Below are 20,416 nucleotides of genomic sequence, written 5' to 3' on the forward strand. Positions count from 1 at the left end.
TATTATTTCATTAACCCTTACCAGCAGGGTAATTAAGAGGACAAAGGACATTAGTCTGATATCACACTAAAGAAACAGAGACCTAAGAAGGTAATGTAATTTGGCCATCTTCAATCAGTGAAATCATGAATGTAATAAGAAGAGGGAAAAACAAGATTATTAGCCTCATAGCCAGAAGCAACACTGAAGAAGATGCCTTTTCTTGGTGTTAGAGCCTCAAAGAATTACAAACGCTGCAGAAAACTGTATAGCAAGCCTCCAGGAGCTTATGTCAAAACACATAAAACTTGATCTGACTGAGCAAATTTTTTCTTCCCATTTGTGGTTAAAAAAAAAAAAAAACTATAACATAAAATTTACCATCTTAACCACCTTTAAGTGTACATTTCAATAGTGTTAAGCATATTCACATTGTCGTACAAGAGATCTCCAGTAAAACTGAGGAGATCTTCAACAAAACTGAAATTCTAATCACACTAAACAACTCTCCAGTTCCCCCTTCTCTCCACCACCTCCAGGCAACCATCATTCTACTCCTGGATATTTATTGTTGCCAAATTCTATAGTGTACCCCCATTAAATTGTTGAAATGGTCCTTAGATGAACTGCGCATTAACATAATGAGATGTCTGGAGAGTAAGCTGGCTTTAAGGAGAAAAATATTCTTCAAAATATTTTGAACTCAAAGTTGTTGTTTTCTCCTTCAAGAACTTTGCTGAAGTCAGGTCCTTAGGGTCATTCTGGCATCTTGACTTCAGGAAAGGCCCAGGGGATCCCAATTTGTGTACGGGTAATGGAATGATTGCAGCTGGGAAGCTGCATATCTTCTATCACAGGAGGTCAGTTTCAATAACTACATTGACACAGAGAGAAATAAGTTCTACCTACTGATACACCAAAATATTATTCTTAATCTAATAGCCTTGGAAATAATATTCAGGTCTTAAATTAAAATGGGTTTTGTTCCTGGGGTACTCAATTTTCTGTTCATATCCTGCCTGCTAGAAGAGATTGTTAAATTCTTCCAGGCAATTAAACAATAAGTAAAACTTTATAAAAATGAAGGGAAAAGAACAGAAACATGCTACAGATGGAGGACAAGTTAAGGCAGAAAGAGTGATCAGTGAGTTGATTTATACAACAATCATATGAAGATGGGTACTATTCCTACCCCCATTTTCATATAAGAAACTGATGTTATAAGACAATAAGTAACCTATCCAAAATCACAGTGTCTTAGAAGCAGAAAAGGCCTTAGAGGTCATCTGGATCAAATTCTGTGTAAATGCAGATGTTTCGAAGATGACCAGCTCTCTTTACACACTTCTACTAGAGAGGGTAAAAATCACATTGATAAAAGGTTCTTCCTTGCTTTCAGCTTGCCAAAATCTTCATCCCTTTAAAATCTTTTTTTTTTTTTTTTGCTTTAATTTAGAACTTCATAGACCTCTCCTTCATGTGTCTGAAGAGAGGTAGCTATATTCCCATGCAAGTTGGCTTCCAGAGACTTCAGAGTCAATGACTCGGTAAAGCCATCCCCACAATCCACAATCCCTTGTTCCCCCTACACCCTGCAGCTTTCCAAAGTCTCCGTGAAAGTTTGAAGCCCAGAACAGAGCACCACGCTGCAGATGGCTCTGCCCAGCACAGGGTCAGCCAGGCTATTATACCCGTTGCTCTGCTAACTATATCTGGCGCTGCAGCCCACACGTGCATACACATTATTGCTGCCATGTCACCCTACTGACTTACAGCCAGCTCCCAGTTGGCTACATGCCCTAGATCCTTTTCTCACAAACCACAGTTAAATCAAGTTTCTGCCGACCTGCTTTTACATATTTTATATTTTGATTTTTTTTGTTTGACTCTTGTTAAAGCTTGTCAAAATAGCTCCAATTAATCTTCAAGTTTATAAATCATTTTAAAATTTAGCCTCTGTTACCTAATGTATCAACTTGTAACAATCAGGAGTTTTCTCATAAATCACAGTGAAAGAGACTTCAGGCAGGCACAAGGTATTCTGGGATGGGTGGGACTGGGAAGAATCATACAGAACTTTTCTCATCCTAGGATATGGGTACAGCCTGGGGCTGAAGAACTTAAAGAGAAAAATCTAATCATCTAAGGTGGTGTCCAAAGCTCAGACTTGGACAAGTAAACTTCATGTAAGCAAGTTCAACCTGGCTGAAGTTTGCCTGTGTTTCTGGGAAATCTGCTTGTAGGTTTCTTATTATCTCTGTCTATATATTGGACCCTGTTCTCTGTGCTGGACCAGAACTATTGCTGGACCCTGTCCTCTCTGGATATGGATATTCTTCTAATCACTTGACACTGGGTCTACCTGGCCAATATCTTCTTCACCAATGGGAAGTTCCATTCCCCTCTCTGGGCTACTCATGTGTGCCCCTCCTACAACAGTTCATTGTTCTCTACGCAGCTGCATTAGAAGCTGAGTACTAGATGCAGTAAGGAAACTGGTGAAATGGCCCTCTTTACATTCCCTTGTTTATGGTGGGATGGGTTCTGGAGCCTACGGCAGGGCTGAGCCTGCAAAGGGAAAAGAGAAAAGTCAACAGGCTTTGACTGAGGGGAGACAAGGGAAAAGGAGCTACGAAAGCAAAGAGCCAGGTACGTCCCACCAGGGACCCTGTTAGCAAAGTAAATGAGCTTAATTAGACATGATGGAATGAGAAAAAGAGATATTTTATTTTATTGAATCCTCACCATAAAGGATGTGAGTTTGGTACTGCCATTATCTCCATTTGGGAGCTGAGGAAATTGTAACTCAGAGGGTTTTTAGTGGCTCCCCGAGTCAGCTGGTAAATAGCAGAGTCATGGTTTGAACCAAGTTTGTCCACAACATTAACTGCTAAGCAGTTTTACAGATGTAACACCACAGACCTAGTAGACTTAAGTGAGTTGCCCAACACTTGGTTGCAGATCCAGGACTGCCATCAGGGTCCCAAGTCAACCAACTGATTCACTTTTCACAGTACAAGGTGATCCCTTATCATCACTTCCTTTTTTAATCACTTACAAATCATTCAGGTATTACCATATGAAGTCGCTGGGATTTATTTTTCCTCTTTTGGACATTGTGACATTTGCATACCTTTACACCTCAGTTTTCACAATCTCTAAAAATGATTCCTTGATTCTACAGTATTTTATCATTTTTCCCCCTTAGTACCCAGAGATATACGTTGCCTTGGCACAAAAGCTTGAACACATTTGAAAACATTTTTTCTTACGATCCTCTCACTTTTCTTCTGAAGATTATTCATCCTGATTGAAAATCACAAGTGAAACATGAGTAGGTAATATCATGTACACCAGACCTTCTTAGCCACTTTACACACATCCTCATTTAATCCTTACAACAACCTAAGAAGTATTATACCTATGAAGTACTCATAACAGTCTATGAAGTACTATTATTATCCCCAGTTTTTAGTTGAGAAAACTGAAGCACAGAGCTAATAAATGGCAAAGCCACGCTACAAAGCCCAGGTGTTTGAAACTAGAGCCTGCATTTTTAAACTATACCTCCTCTGCCTGAATTACATAGTCCTTATTTCTCTTTATCATTTGTTCATTTCACACCATCTGCCCTAAACAATGTTCTGACCTTTCCTTATACTACTTCTAGTTCCAAGTATAGCGAAGAGAGATCTTAGTATTGTCTTCATTGTTTTAATCTCAACCCTTTCTTGACTTCACCCATGTTAACACATTTCTCCAATTAAGTGCCAGCTCTTACATCTTTTGTACATGACATTTGAAATACATTATATTGGTTTTGTAGATGTATCCTCTTTTTTTGCCTTGTGGCTATCATGTATAATTTTGTTGTATTTTAATAGAATTCCTCATATTCCTTTACAGAGGCTAATAAAAGCATTATTCAAAATAATTGTGGAGTTGAATATTATTACTATATTTTGGTTCAATAAGTCACTATACAGATCATACTTGAATTACCAACTTATAGATAACTGGAATACAAAACTTTAAAATCAAAGCAGTATTAAAGATAGCAAAGTTTTTTTTTTTCCTTGAAGGCACAGAGCAATCTAATATTTCTTCAAAGTCTTTATTATAACAATTATTAAGTATATAAACATATAAATTATAAGAAATTGGTTGAACATGCAGTGCCATAATGGCTAAAAACTGCTGTATAAAACAAATTTCTATTTCATTTTGTTCAATTATCATGTGTCTCATTCAAAAAACATTGAGCCCAGCATAGTCTTTATTAAAGTTAACTGAGATCATCACTTTACTGAAATTAACCCATTATTGATCCGGACTTGTTAAAAATTTTGAATAATGGAGCTGACTTGAATAATTTCTTTGGGTTGGCTTGTTCTCAGATCAACAGGACAGAATCTTTTGTGCAAGATCAGAGTCCCTCTATACTGGCTTTGTCATTTGTCAACATATATATATCACACAACTATAGGCCAGACATATTCTGGGCACTAGAAAAGATTCAAATAAGGTCCTGCCCTCAAGGTGCTTATATTCTACCCAGTTGACAGACAATGAGATATAAATAAAGTAATTAATTATTGTTACCCAAGCACTATGAAGAAGATAAGCCAATCAATTGTTAGAAAAAATGATGAGGGTGGAGGTGAACTGCATTGGCTAACACAGTCAGGGAATATCTCCTGAGGAGAAGGCATCATACTTGAGGCCATAAGGAGAAGAAAGCAGGCTGTTGAGAATCTGGAGGAAGATTCCAAGCAAAGCTCTAAGACAGGGAGAAATCTGGAGGGTATGAGGGCCAGAAAGAATAGCTGGGATTAGTGAGTAAGGAAAGGGTAGAAAGAGTCAAGGTCAGAGAGATAGGGACCAGTAATTTTAGTAAGTAAATGCAGAGGGTTTTAAACAAGTTAATGATGTACCTGATTTATACTTTTAAAAGACACTCTGTGTAGAAAGGCAAAAAGAGGTCAGGGAACCTGGTTAGGAGGCCTTTGGAGTAATTCATGTGGGAGATGACAGTAACTAGATGACTAGTAACTAATAATGATTAGTGATTTTGCACATCTTTTAATGTACCTGTTGGTCATTTGTATGTCTTCTTTGGAAAATGTCTATTCAGGTCCTCTGCCAGTTTTTTATCAGATTATTTGGTTTTTGCTATTGAGTTGTAGGAATTTCTTACATATTTTGAAAATTAACCCATTATTAAATATATGGTTTCCAAATATTTCCTGCCATTCTTTAGGATGCCTCTTCATTTCGTTGATTATTTCTTCTGCTGTGCAGAAGCTTTTTAGTTTGTTGTAGTCCTACCTATTCATTCTCATTTTTGTTGCTTGTGCTTTTTGTGTCATATCCAAAAAATCATTGCCAAGACCAATGTCAAGGAGCTTTTCCCTATGTTTTCTTTGAGAAGTTTTACGGTTTCAGGTCTTATGTTTAAGTTTTTAATCCATTTTGCGATAATTTTTGTGTATGGTATAAGAAAGGGGCCCAATTTCATTCTCTTGCCAGTTTTCCCAACACCATTTATTGAAAAGATTATCTTTTTCCCATTGAGTATTATTGACTCCCTTGTCAAATAATAGTTGACCACATATGCATGGGTTTATTTCTGGGCTCTTGATTCTATTCCATGTCTGTTTTTATGCCAGTAGCAAACTGTTTTGATTACTATAGCTTTGTAGTATAGTTTGAAATCAGGAAGTGTGATGCTTCAGCTTTGTTCTTCTTTCTCAAGATTGCTCTGGCTATTCAAGTCTTTTCTAGTTCCATATGACTTTTAAGATTTTTTTTTTCTATTTCTTTGAAAAATGCCATTGGAATTTTTATAGGGATTGCATTGAATTTATAGATGGCTTTGGGTAGTATGGGCATTTTAACAATATTAATTATTCTTATCCCACAACATTGAATATCTTTCATTAATTTCTGTCTTCTTCAGTTTCTTTCATCAACTTCTCATAGTTTTCAGTGTATAGATCTTTCACCTCCTTGGTTAAGTTTACAGGTTTCCCTCACTCTCTGAAAGTAGAGTGTTCCTATGAAACCTTTTGTAAGCAGAAATGGCATAAATCAAAGAAGCAATTAGGACACATGTTGTTAATGGATGTATAAAATAAATAAAGATAATGCAAAGATGCTCACAGACACAGTTCAAAGTATGGTGGCTTGATGCTGAGACACTGAGCATAGCTCCCAGGGATGGAGCTTAGCAGTGCCACTCTGGCAGCTCGGGGTGAGTGCTGCCTTTGTAATGGCTCACTGCGAAACAAATTTGAACACTTTTTGCCTTTTGCTTTTTTCTGTAAAAGTGAAAATCTTCTTCAGATTTCTTTTGGTTAGAAAAATAAGTACTAATGTAGATCTTTCATAAAAGCAAAATGGTATAAAGTGAACTTTCAAAAAGTGAAGGGTATCTATAGTCCTAAGTATTTTATTGTTTCAATTTACTATTGTAAATCGGATTGTTTTCCTTTTTTCTCTTTCAGATATTTTGTTGTTAGTGTATAGAAAGGCAACTAATTTTTGTATATTGATTTTGCACCTAGCAACTTTACTGAATTTCTTTATTAGTTCTAGCAGTGTTTTTGGTGGAGACTTTAGGGTTTTCTGTATATAACATCATGTCATCTGTAAACTGAGAAAATTTACTTCTTCCTTTCTGATTTGGATGACTTTTATTTCTTTCCTTATCAAATTGTAATGGCTAGGTCTTCCAGTACTAGGTTAAATAGGAGTGGTGAGAGTGGGCACCCTTGTCTTGTTCCTGTTTTTAGAGGAAAATCTTTCAGCTTTTTACATATGAGTATGATGTTAGCTGTGAGTTTGTCCTATATGGCCTTTATTACATTGAGATATATTCCCTCTATACTTAATTTGTTGAAAGATTTAATTAAGAAATGGCATTGAATTTTGTCAAATGTTTTCTCTGCATCTATTGAGAAATCATGTGATTTTTATTTTTTACTGTATTAATGCTGTGCATAACATTTATTAATTTGTGTATGTTGAACAATCTTTGCATCCTAAGGATAAAACCCACTTGATCATGGTTCATGATTTTTTAATGTGCTGTTGAAATAGGATACTCACTTTAGATTTAAGGACACACATAGACTGAAAATGAAAGGATAGAAAAATATATTCCATGCAAATGGAAACTAAAAGCGAGTAGGAGCAGTTATATTTATATCAGACACAATAGACTTTAAGCCAAAAACTGTCACAAGAGTCAAAAAATGTCACAAAACTGTCACAAAAGGGTCACATAACAATGAAGATATATAAATTATAAATAAATATATACACCCAACATCAGAGTATCTAAATATATAAAGCATACATTGACAAAAATGAAGGGATAAATAGACAGTAACACTATAATAATAGGAGATTTCAATACTCCACTTTTCATAATGGATAGAATGTTCAAACAGAAGATCAAGGAAACAGAGAACTCGAACAACATTATAGACCAAATTATACAGAACATTCCATCCAACAGCAGCAGAATACACATTCTTATCCAGCACACACAGAACATTCTCCTGGATAGATCACATGTTAGGTCACAAAACGAAAGGATTAAATAAATTTAAAAGATTGAAATCATACCAAGTGTCTTTTCTGACCACAATAAAATTGAACTAGAAATCAATAGAAGAATAAAGCTGAAAATTTCTTTAATATATGGATATTAAACAATATACTCTTTAATAACAAATAGGTCAAGTAAGAAATCAAAATGGAAATTAGATAATATCTTGAGACAAAGGAAATGAAAACATACCATACCAAAACTTATGGGCTGCATCAAATGCATTAGTAAGAATAAAGTGTATAGCAATAAACACCTTCATTAAAAAAGAAGAACGATCTCTTTTTTAAGGCAAAAAATTTCAAACAAGAAGTACAGTATGTCTTTTCTGATTTAAAACATTAAAAAAAATCCCAAATGAACAACCTAATTCTACACCTCAAGAAGTTAGAAAAAAAAGAACAAATTAAGCCCAATGTTAATAGAAGAAAGGAAATAATAAAGGTTAGAGAGGAAATACATAAAACTGAGAATAGAAAAATAGCTTTAAAAAATCATCAAAACTAAGAGTTGGTATTTTGAAAAGATAGACACAATTGACAAACCTATAGTAAGACTAAGAAAAAAAGAGAAGACTCAAATAAATGAAATCAGAAATGAAAAATGAGACATTACAACTGAGGCCACATAAACAAAAAGGATTAATAGAGACTACTATGAACAATTTTATGCCAATGAACTGTATAGCCTGGAATAAATGGATAACTTTCTTGAAACATACAATCTACCAAGACTGAATCATGAAGAAATAGAAAATCTGAACAGACCTATAACTAATAAGGCGATTGAATCAATAATTAAAAATCTCTAAGCAAAGCAAAGCCCAGGACCAGACAGCTTTAGTGCTAAATTCTAACAAATGTTTAAAGGGTTAATGCCAATCTTTCTTAAACTCTTCTAAAATATTAAAGAGGAGGGAACACTTCCAAACTCATTTTTGAGGCCAGCATTATGCTGATACCAAAGCTAGCCAAAGACACTACAAGAAAACTACAGTCCAATATCCCTGATGAATATAAAGGCAAAATTCCTCAATAAAATACTAGCAAACCAAATTCAATAGCACATTAAAAGAATCATACACTATGACGAAGTGGGATTTAATCCAAGAGTGCAAGGATGGTTCAACATATGAAAATCAATCAATGTGATACACCATTAACAGAATGAAGGGTAAAAATCACATGATCATCTTTATAGATGCAGAAAAAGCATTTGACAAAATTCAACACCCTTATATGATAAAAATACTCAACAAACTGGGAATAGAAGGATATTTACCTTAACATAAAAAATGAAATGCCCACAGCTAACATTGTAGTTAAAGCTGAAAATGATTCTGCTAAGATCAGGACAAAGCAAGTATACCCACTGTTACCACTTCTATTCAGCATAGTACTGGAAATCTAGCCAGAGCAATTAAGCAAGAAAAAGATATGAAGGACATCCAAATAGGAAAGAAAAAACTAATATTATTTCTGTTTATAGATGACATGATTCTATATGTAGAAAACCCTAAAGATTACACACATACACACAACAACAACAACAACAAAATCAACAGAAACCTGTTAGAATAAATGCTTTTAGTAAAGTTGCAGGATCAAAATCAACATACAAAAATCAGTTTTATTTCTATATATTAAAAATCAACAATCCCAAAGGGAATTTAAGAAAACAATCTTATATATAACAGCATCAAAAAGAATAGGGCTTCCCTGGTGGTGCAGTGGTTGAGAGTCTGCCTGCTAATGCAGGGGACACGGGTTCGAGCCCTGGTCTGGGAGGATCCCGCATGCTGCGGAGCGACTGGGCCCGTGAGCCACAGGTGCTGAGCCTGAGCGTCTGGAGCCTGTGCTCCACAACGGGAGGGGCTGCGATAGTGGGAGGCCTGCGCACCACGGTGAAGAGTGGCCCCCGCTTGCCACAGCTGGAGAGAGCCCTCGCACGGAGGCGAGGACCCAGCACAGCCAAAAGTAAATGGATAGATAAGTAAATTAAAAAAAAAAAAAAAAAGAATAAAATATTTAAGAATAAACTTGACCAAGGGGGACTTCCCTGGTGGTCCAATGGTTAAGACCCCATACTTCCACAGCAGGGGACAAATCTACAAATTTACAATTCATATATCTGTAAGGAATTAATTTCCAAAATATATCAACTCCTACAACCAAATACCAAATAACCTGACTAAAAAATGTCAAAAGACTTAAATAGGCATTTTTCCTAAAAAGACATGCAAATGGCCAACAGGTACATGAATGGAAGTTCAGCATCACTAATCATCAAGGAAATTAAAATCAAAACCACAATGAGATATCAACCCATACCTGTTAGGATAGTAATTATCAAAAAAACCCAGAAATAACAAATGTTGGTGAAGATATGGAGAAATTGGAACCCTTGTTCACTGTTGGTAGGAATGTAGAATGATGCAGCTGCTACAGAAAACAATATGGCATTTTCTCAAAAAGTTAAAAATACAACTACTATATGACCCAGCAATCCCACTTCTAAGTATTTAATCAAAATAATTGAAAAAGGCTGTTAAAGAGATATTAGCACTCCCATGTTCATTGCACCATTATTCCCAATAGTCAAGATACAGAAACAACATAAATGTCCACTGACAGATGAATATATAAATGAAATTGGTATATACATGCAATGGAATATTACTCAGCTGTGAAGAAGGAAGGAAATCCTGACATATGCTACAACATGAATGAAACTTGAGTACATTATGCTAAGTGAAATAATCCAGTCACAAAAGAACAAATACTACATTATTCTACTTACATGAAGTAGGTATCTACTTCATCAAAGTAGAACGTAGAATGGTGGTTGCAGGGCCTAGTGGGAAGGGAAAATGATGAGTTGTTATTTAATGGGTATAAAGTTTCAGTCACGCAAGATGAAAAAGTTATAGGGATCTTCTATACACCTTTGTGCTTATAATTAAGAATACTGAACACTTAAAGAACCATTAAGAGGGTAAATCTTATGTCATGTGTTTTTTAACCACACACACACACAAGAAGTGTCTTAAGAAGCCAAAGGAAGAACATGTTTCAAGAAGAGGAGTGTGGTCAGTCACATCAAACGATCAAACGATGCTGAAAAGTCAAATAAGATGATAGAGAATTATCCATTAGCTTTAGCAAAAAAAAAAAAAATCATTGGCAACCTAGATAAAAACAATTTTAGTGCAGTGGTGGGGAAATAATGAGATTAGTATGCGGTAGGCAGAGGAAAGGAAATAACCTGAAGACAGAGGGGATATTTTTACAAATATCAGAGAAATAGTGCAGTGGATAGAGACACAGGTGTGGAGTCAAGGGGGATTTTTATTTCTTTAAGAGAGGTAATATTGATAGTAATATATGTTTGTGTAGCGACTGAAATGATCTGGTAGTGGCAGGAAAGAGAGGGGATAAATTTGAGATCAAAGGTAGGAGATTTGAGTGAATGGGATCCAGACCATGAGTAGAGAAGCTGGACTTAGGTAGGATCAAGTCATGACTTCTTCTTACCTAAAGAAAATACAGAATATGCAGAAATAGATGCAGGGGGGTGATGAGTTAATTGTGGGAAACTGAGAAAGTTCATATCTGTTTGTATCTATTTTTTTCCTGTAAAATAAGAGGTGAGGTCATAAGTTTAGAGTGAGGCGGGAAGGAGATATTGATTTGAGAAGCAAGAAGAGTATGAAGTTATTATCTCAGAGAACAGGAAAATGAATTTACTAGGGATGTGCAGTAAGATTACTAGGGATATGCAGTAAGATTACTAGGGATATGAAGTTTTCTGGGATTGGAATAGGTAGAAAAATGAGTTTAACTGAGTTGGAGTTTCTTCCAAGTAAGCAGAACAAGAAAGAGTAAGATGAGAATTAAGGACATTTTCAAAAGTGAAACTCTATTGCTAGACCCAAGGAATTTGAACTGATGCAAGGAGAAACGAGGACATGAGGGGTGACAGTTCTGCAGCCTTCCTTTCTAGCAACTTTCAAGGTGATATCTTTATATCCCCTTGACCAATTTTTTTTTTCCTGAGAAAAGCCCAGAGCAGGTCATGGCAGGAGTGTGTTTAGGGCTAATTCTGTGCTGAGACAGCCCTGTTCCTCCTTCTCCTCATCTTCCTCCTCCTCCTCCACATGGCAACAGAGGAGTATAGTCAGAGTTGTGTATTGAAATAGGTTCCCATTTGCCCATGAGGACCCCTTCAAGTACATCTTCCTCTTCACCAGCCAACGTGACAGAGGGGACCTCCAGGGAAGCCTACGAGGCAACTAAGATTGTCATTCATTCATCAGAATCCACTTACCTTCATGAAGAACAATTCTCCAAGTGAATCAAGGAACACAACCATCATTCATAATGTTGACCAAGGATAAACATGGCTGCTTCATAAAAATTAATTCACAAGAAGAATTCTTCTATGTGAAACATAATATTAGTGGACATTTAAGATAGAGTGGTGTAAGAGTTGTCCACTCCCAGGATCCATAATGAAATATAGGAACATAACAAGAGCACATCTAACAAATCAATGGACCATCTGTTTCAGTACCTGATCTCCGGAGGTGACTAATCCTGGCAGCTTCTCAAGCATGTTTAACCGTCTCCTCCTGACCCTCTTTCTGACCCATCTTCCTCTCTTAATAGAGCATAATAAAAGCATATGGTGCTGTAGAAAGCTTCTGGGTGCCGAATTTCATTTGAACTATGGTAATTTTCTCTCTCACTTTCCCCTGTCTTCTAGAATATACGATTTTTATAATTTTCTGGTCCCCAATCTTCTGAGACTGATCCTAACCCTACACAGAGAAAGAGAACTAAGAGAATCTATAAGCTTCTTGAGAATAACAAATTCCATGATAGTACCTAGAAGTTCCTTGAGTGCCCATGGGTAATGGTTATGGATAAACCTCATTGGTGGTAATAGGTAAAATTTCCAGATTAACAGAGCTGACCCCTTTAACCAACAATAGTTAAAATGTGTGCATATGTGTGTATGAGATTTAACCTTCTCTTGAAGGCTCAGAGCACATCAATTACTCTATTAATGTGCTTTAAAGCAATGAAGGTGTTAATAATTACCTTAGGTCTATCAGATTATTTGGTTCTATTTACATTGTCCCAGGCTGTTCACTGGGAACAGTATGGACCCCAGCTTCTGTTCCTACTCTGGACCTGTCTGGAGGAATGATTAATTAGGTAGCACCTGAGGTCTACTTATAGGAAATATCAAGAAGCTTCTTGGAAAAGAAGTTATCTTAAGAGAAAGTTGATACACCTATGGGCATGCACACACACACACATGCACATGCACATGTACATGCAGAGAGTGAATTAACATTGAGAATGATGCAGAGTACAGAATAAAACCTATTGTCCTCTGCCCGGCCCTCATAAACTCATTATTGCTGATGTATGTCACTCAACAGTTTTACTCCTCCTCTTTGTAACTTATTCTATTTTGATTAGGTAGGGTTGGACTTAAATAGGATACAATAAACTCTAAGTAATGATATGAGAAATCTTCATATGAGTAAAGTGTGTGAGCCTTAACATATAAACGTATCTATTTTAACAACTTGAAGGTTCTTTTTAAAATTTTAACTCTTTTAGAGCACTGATTATGCTAAAATTACTAAAATTCAAGCAAGGAAGTTATAACCACATTTATGCATGTTTCTATTCCATATAAACCATGATTTAAATAAATGAGGTATGGTTTGCAAATACAAAGATTGATCATCTTCTTTCCATCAAAACTCGTTACTGTTTACCTTTGTGTTTGAGATCTTTCTGATGCTGATTATTACTACAGTTTGCATTTATGACGCCACTATTACTTCAGAGCAATATTGAAAAGTTTTAGTTTATAGATAAGGTGGACAAATCTGTGACCTATAAATATAACAAAAGTAGCTGGTCCTGTAACACACACAAAAAAGTGGGATTAAATAGACAAGAACCAATATGGAGTGTCTCCTAAATTGTCATTAGTGACCACTAGCACCACCAGATGGTCTGATTTTAAGTGCTGTTGACAGCTGGTATCAATGAGCATCAGGACTTTAAGGAAATGAGGGGGAAGATTTTACATTTATCACAGTGACCTAATTTGAACACTTAGGTAGCAATTAAATCACTTTTATTGTGATTTTATTGAACTGTAATGTCAGTTATCAGAAATGTTCCCAACCTGGGCCATTAGCCTTGAGTCAGATATGGGGCTCTGGCTCTAAGCCTGATTGTAAATTTTAACACTCACAGATAGACTGCATGGTCCGTTAGAAAGAACTTAGTCAAAGATGTATATTTAAATTTGGTTCTGCCACTTACATAAAGGTTCCTCTTAGAGATACCCTAAGCAGTGTTTCTCAAACTAAATGGGTATATAAATCACCTGGGGATCTTGTTAAAATGCAGATTGTGATTAAATCGGTCTGAGGGCTGGGGTCCAAGATGCTGCATTTCTACCAAGAACCCATGTATGCCGATGCTGTTGGTCCCTGGATCAACGTTGAGTAGCAAGGCCTGAGGAGACTATTGATAGAACATGTGAAAAGCATGTGTGTTCGTGAGAAAACACTTTGTAAACTGTAAGATGATGGAAGTATCATTTTATATTGATTAGTAAAAGTTGGTGATTCAGTTCAACTCATCAAGAAAGAGCCCCAGTATGATAAATTATGTTCCAGATAGTCAATGTGTTTCTTTTTAGCAAAATCAAAAACAAAACTGGGAATTGGAAAGGCAACACAAGAAAGATAGTCATTCTAAACAATTTTGTTGTTTTTTGATTGCTTTGAAAAATTAACTTCCATATCACTATCAGAACTAAAATGATGAAAAGAAATGTCCTGTTTTTTAAAAGAAACTTGTACAATTAGACCCAGTCCCAGATTTGCTCTGTAGATTGTCTCATCCCAATCAAAATAGAAATAGTAAATTACAAGGAAAAAGAAGATAGTTGGCTCCAGGAACAACAAGAAGAGATCACTGTGAGGGAAGAAATTTAAAACTAATAAAAGCCAACACAAGAACACAGAAACTGGAGCTATATAAACATCTAGTTTCCCTAAGTAAGACTGTTCTTTTTCATTGGTGTTAGCATTTTCTGGAAGAGTGTACAAAATCTACAAGAACAATGATCGATTTCTAAAGCATTTCTGTGTTCCTTATCTAAAGTACAGTCAACAATTCCTGTTCAAGTTTTGATTTGAAAACTGGCGAGGAAGAGACCAAAGAAAGGCATATCACTTCCAGATTGGAAGGTGGCAAGTTTAATAAGCAGGGAACTTACCTAAGAAGCTTGTTTTAAGGCAGCTGCAAGATGACTGGATCTCCGCACCTACCTGCCAGAATCTTAAAAGTTTATATAGAGGTCTTAAAGAGGTTCAGCCACATACACTGTCCAGATGGTCTCAGTAACACATTGCTCTCTCAAGGCTGCATCCTTGAAAATGGTTCCCACTGTGTGAACAGTGGGCAGAAAGTACATTCCAAGGACAGGGGATGGGGTAAGCAAACTCTGCCCGGGTCCAGCTCGAAGGCCAACTGGTGGTCAACTCAGTAATCAACTCTGACACCAAGGAAACATACACTCTTTCTGAGATTCTAGTCCCACAACATTTTAGCCAGTCTTTCATTATTACATGGTCAATTTACTGTATTATGTGAAGAAGACTTTCATCACATATCAGAAAATACATAACGGACCCCTCCCATGGAGTAAAAACCCTTCCTGATCTTTTAGAGTTTGGACAGAATGACTCCCTGTCATAGATCCAGATCACCAACAAATTACCCAGATCAAGCAACAGCTTGCTTGCTCCCATGATGGATCTTTTTACAATGGTTCTGGCAGCACTATGATTATAGAGTTAGAACTCGGCTTCAAAGATGCCAGAAATTCATCAGACTCACCTTCACCTGAATTTGATACTTTGTCTCCCTGCTTCCATCCCTGTTTATCCTCTCTCAACTGTTTGTGGTGAGAGGACACATTATTCATAAGCCAAAATGCCAGGATATTGTTAAGCAAACATGTATGAATGAAAACTTAGCTTGGTGTCATCAGAGAGAGGAAGAAAAGACAAATGAGAAAGAAATCCAAGTAACTGTCAGTGTGTTACGACACTACCATTCCTCTGAAAAATAAAGTGAAAGTAAAACTACTAATACCGATTACTAATTTAATTCCTTAGGCCAGTCAATACCAAATCATGAGGCCATTTAAACGCAGAACAGCCACTGAGAAATTTGGCTATGAAAGCATTCAAGATGCAGACACTTAAGAAACATTTAAAGATGCCAGAACTGCACACCTGGTGGGGAATATCACACACCTGCAGATTGTTCTTTGCACTAGCTCTGGGTAATCCAGATCAGCTGCCCCAGGTGGATGGCTTCATAATTAGACAGCTCTTCACTCTCCAGTTGCTCCACCTAAGAAAACCTGAAGCTTTGAGGATGACCGAGCAGCCGTTCCCTTCTACAGAAAAACACTTGTGTGGTACATCAGGAGTGGTTTTAAATGGTGGAGATAATTACTTAATTCAAGCTGTAGCAACTGGCCAAGTAAACAAGCAGCAGCCAGGAAGCTATTAGCATGATTTTAAGGCAATTATTCCATTAGTGTTTAATAGTCTCCAATTAGTTTTCCCTGACTATCGAAGTTTGAACGTCTTTTTTCCTCCAAAAATTCTCGCAAGTTGAGTAACGCGGAAAGGTACCAAGCCCATTTTTAAACCTGGATTTATATGTGCGGATCTGCCAAACGTACGTTACAGAATCATGGAGGAATTCAGGCATGTAGATTGGTGAAATAGGGTTTTTTTTTTTTCTCAGAAGTATTGAGGGTGAGAATGGAAGGCTTTGCAGGGGATCCACTTTGAGTATAAAACTAAGAGGAATTGGGAAAGCAGTGGAAATTCCCACTGCATCCAATGCCATCATCAGTATGTCTCTGCTGTAGGACTATCAGAATATCAAAGCCTCTGACCTCAGGTTTTCACTTTGTCCTGTGGAAAGAAAAGAAAATTCATCCTGTTCCTGCTAATGCCTATTTCCTTGTCCTCTCACCCTGATTAGTACTTGTTGTTGCTGAATCATCCAGATACAAACCCCAAAGCATTTCCCTCCAAAATTTCTAGGAGGTTTTTCCTAAGGACCATTTTAAGGGTTATATCACTGAACTGATTGTAGGTCATTTCCCTTCACTGAGGTGCAATTTTCACATCTGTGAAATGGAGTTAATACTTATCAGCACCGACTGCTTCACAAGGTTTGGGGAAGGATTATGTGATCTGGGTTACATACTAGGGCTTTGAAAAGTGAAGTACTATAAAAAAGTAAGTTAGATTCAGACATGGTATCATACCATCCCTCAGAACTTGCAGTGTGAACTTGGGCTTTTAACCTCCCTGTGTCTCTGGAGAGTCACCTATCAGGAGGCTGGCAACAGAGTTCTTGCCCTTCTTACCTTTTATGTGAGCACAAATTCTCAGGTGAGACCATGTAAAAGTAACCTTCTACAAACCAAAAAATAAAAAGGAAGGAAGAAAAGAGGATAGGAATGCCTGTGGAAGTGAGAGTGGAATTTTGCCAACACAGTTCTGTGCTTTCTACTGTCTCCTTCAAAAGAGCAATCCCCAGGCTCTCCCAGGGAGCAGGGTAAGTGCAGAGTGGAGAAGCTGTCTTGTTCTTTTCCTTGGAGACACCTGGGCTCTTGGGAAGCTACCTCTTGAAGAAGGACAAAAGTAGACGAACCCTTCCCTTCCAGGGTTGGCTCTCAGAGTGTAGCCTGTGCCTATCATAACCGCCAAACATCCACTTGATGAACGACCATTGATTTAAGTTACTGATCAATTCCAGGGCTACTGGTTAGCGACTCTTGGGATTTTCGAGAAAACCCATCTTTCCCTTTTTTTTTTTTTTTTTTAAGTATGATTTCCCCCAGTGGCTGAGAGGGGGCGCCGGCTAGGGCAGATCTAGAGAAGGCAGACCAGAAGGTTGAACTTGATAACACGGCACAGCTTGGGGCAGGGGGTGGACAGCCTGTAGGTATTTTGCCCTCTAGCCGAGTCCTGGAAGGGTCAGGCATCTGCACCCTCAGCCCAAGAGAAAAGTCAACGAAGTATGGCTGTGTCCCCAGCTGTCACCGTGGTACACCGACCTGAAACGACCCTCCCTCCTGCACATCCGAACTAGGGTCTGCTGCGCTCCCGTCCCAAAAACCTGCCCGGTCCTCTGATCCAAGTCGTGCGCGCTATGCTGAAGCCTCTGGATGCCTCCAGTCTCTTCCTCGCTTTGCCCAGGCTTCCGTCCTGCTAGCCTGTCCGGACACCGCCGCAATCATCTTTTTCCTAAGATTTGCCTATTAATCCCACCCCTCCGCCGCAGCTCACGCAGGTTCCCCGGCCCAGCTTCCGTCCCGAACAACAAATGCACGGTCCACGAGGGTTTGCTTTCCTGACCCGCGCGCTGTAGGCTGCTAACAGCCCGTGGACCAAAATGCAGACAGTAGCCACCCGGCCAGGCCCTCTGGGTCCACGCAGATCAGGAAACTGCCCCCTCCGCTCCTCTCCCCCTCCAGCTCCCGGTCAAGGGCAGCGATCACGCCGCCGCCGCCGGTCCCTGAACTTTCATCACTCTTCGGGAAGCGCTTTGTCTCTTTAAAGGAGACTAGGGACGAATATTAATGACTCGGGTAGGTTCTAACAGAGAAATCCACCAGATCCACTTGATTCCGTGACAGGGATGGAGTGGGAGGTCCACGGGCCGGAGCCGAGCCCTTAGGACCGCAGCTCGTTCTCACCGGTCACTATCACCCCACAGCCCCAGAGATCGCCCCCAGCCCCAAGTCTTCGGGGAAAACGTGGCAGGGGGGCACGAGGGGCCGTCCTGGAGCCAAGCCTCTCCCCTGCCCCAGCCCTCTCACACAACCTGCTTCAAAAGCCCATGGAAAATCAGTCACCTTGACTCCCCGCGCCACGGTCCCCAGACGTTTGAAAAGCGCCAGGAGCCCGGAGGCTCCCAGGCACGCACTCGCCTGGCCGAGACCCACCCCTGGAGACGAGTTTCCCTCCCGCGGGCATCGTGGCCAGTTACCACTTCGTGGCGGATAAAGCAGGGCGGGGCAGGGGGAGCGGACGCCGGGCGCCCCGTCGGCAGCCTCAGCGCGCCTACCTGGGAGGGCTAAATTGGTGAGGGGGACGCTGTGGATGCTCTCGGGCAGAGTTGCCATCCAGTCGGCGAATTTCAGCTCGTTCTTCCCCTGAGACGAGGCCATCGTGCGGTCGCTGCGCCGCGCGCTGGTCCTCGCGCTCCTCGGGCAGGCTGGCAGGCTGCTGCCGCTAATCGAGGGTTTGCTCCGGCCCCGCTGGAGTTTACACTCCGCTGTGCGCCACACCCACAGGATGGCGCAGACACATGCTAATTTGAATAATTATTCAAAACACCCCATGCTCCCTTAGTGCCTCCGCCAGACTCCGCTGGAGCTTTTGTTCCTGACGTCCGCGCTCAGCTTTCTCCTCTCTCCCCGCCCTCCCCGACTCCCTCCTCCTGTCTTATCCCTCCTATGCGTCTCTGTCTTTTCTCGCCATTTCTGCAGCGTTCCTTGGCTTCTTACTAAATTTTTTTTTTCCTTTTTCTTTTTTTTTTTTTTAACTTGGTTCACACAGCTGCTTTGCCCATGATCTTGCTCGGTCCTTCGATGAGACTTCCTAGTCCTGTTTGTATAAAAGACAATCTTGGGGTTGACCCTAAAATCCTAGTAGACTTTGGGATGCTATCACCTCCTGGGGAGTCGACTCTCATACTGGCTTTCAGGACTTCCCATTCTTACAGAAGAGCTTTGCTTTTTGCAAGCGACAACAGGTTATTTTCTTTCCTCAGTCGGGGCCCAGAGCCCTGCTTATAACAAAATGGTGGTCTTTCTTCACCACTTTGCCTAATTTTTGGAGTAGTTGACAAGTGTGCTGTCAGCAAAGAGCAGTAAGTTCCAGGTGGTTCCTACTTAACCCCTGGCACCCTGTTCTAGACATTTCAAGGTAAAGAAGCACATCAACCCCTTCATTTCCCTGATTATGAGAAATGTATGCTCTATCTATGGAGAAAGCTGTTTATGTCCTCTCTGTGTCATTTTCGTGGCACTCAGGACAAGGCTGAAGCCTGATGCTAGAAGAAAATCACCACATTTCCCAGTGACAGGTTGTAATTATTGCCAGTAGCATTTGGTGGAATTTATTTGGCAGCATTCAAAATGATCTGTGTGATTGTCTGAATTTTCATTCCTTGGCAGACTGGAGAGGTGCGCCTCTCTCAAGAGAAATCACTTGTCGAGCCTCCAAAGAACTGTCCTGGTCCACCTGCTCTCAGACGAGAAAGAGGAGAAAAATCAAATCTCACAAATGTGATGAGTCCAGGGATGGCCTGAATAGGAATGATAAGCAACGGACTGAAAATGTGCGGGGTCTTTGCAGCCCAGTGAATGTAAATGCAATAAAGGTGCCTCTGTTCTTTGATCCAGTGATGTAAAATCCTTTTCCTAAAGTAAATGCTGTTAAGTTAGGAAAATGAAAACCAAGGTAGGAGAGAGAGCTGTAAAATATGGGAACAATTTTTTCAATTCAGTAAACCATATAGCATTTTTTAAAAAACAACCACAACTGAAGCCTGCTTATTATACAAGGATGCAGAACTCAAAGAATATTCACTCCAAATAGGGAGCACTGTGGGAAAGGTGGAGAGAGGAGAGAGAATACCTTATCCATGTGATCAAATTTTCTGTTCTCCCACAGAATCA

General features: G+C 39.1%; 1 protein-coding gene across 1 annotated transcript in view; it reads right to left on the bottom strand.

Annotated features, from left to right (window-relative positions):
• PLCXD3 (phosphatidylinositol specific phospholipase C X domain containing 3) overlaps window positions 1-18,906 on the bottom strand; it is a 161,799-nt gene extending 142,893 nt beyond the window's left edge. The window contains exon 1 of the mRNA XM_082382457.1: window positions 18,799-18,906. Coding sequence (XP_082238583.1) covers window positions 18,799-18,901 — 103 coding nt within the window. The 5' untranslated portion in view covers window positions 18,902-18,906. The remainder of the gene's footprint in view (window positions 1-18,798) is intronic.
• Window positions 18,907-20,416: the final 1,510 nt, after the last annotated feature.

Source organism: Balaenoptera borealis (genome assembly GCF_965194805.1).
Source record: "Balaenoptera borealis genome assembly, chromosome: 2".
In the NCBI taxonomy this organism is placed as follows: Eukaryota; Metazoa; Chordata; class Mammalia; order Artiodactyla; family Balaenopteridae; genus Balaenoptera; species Balaenoptera borealis.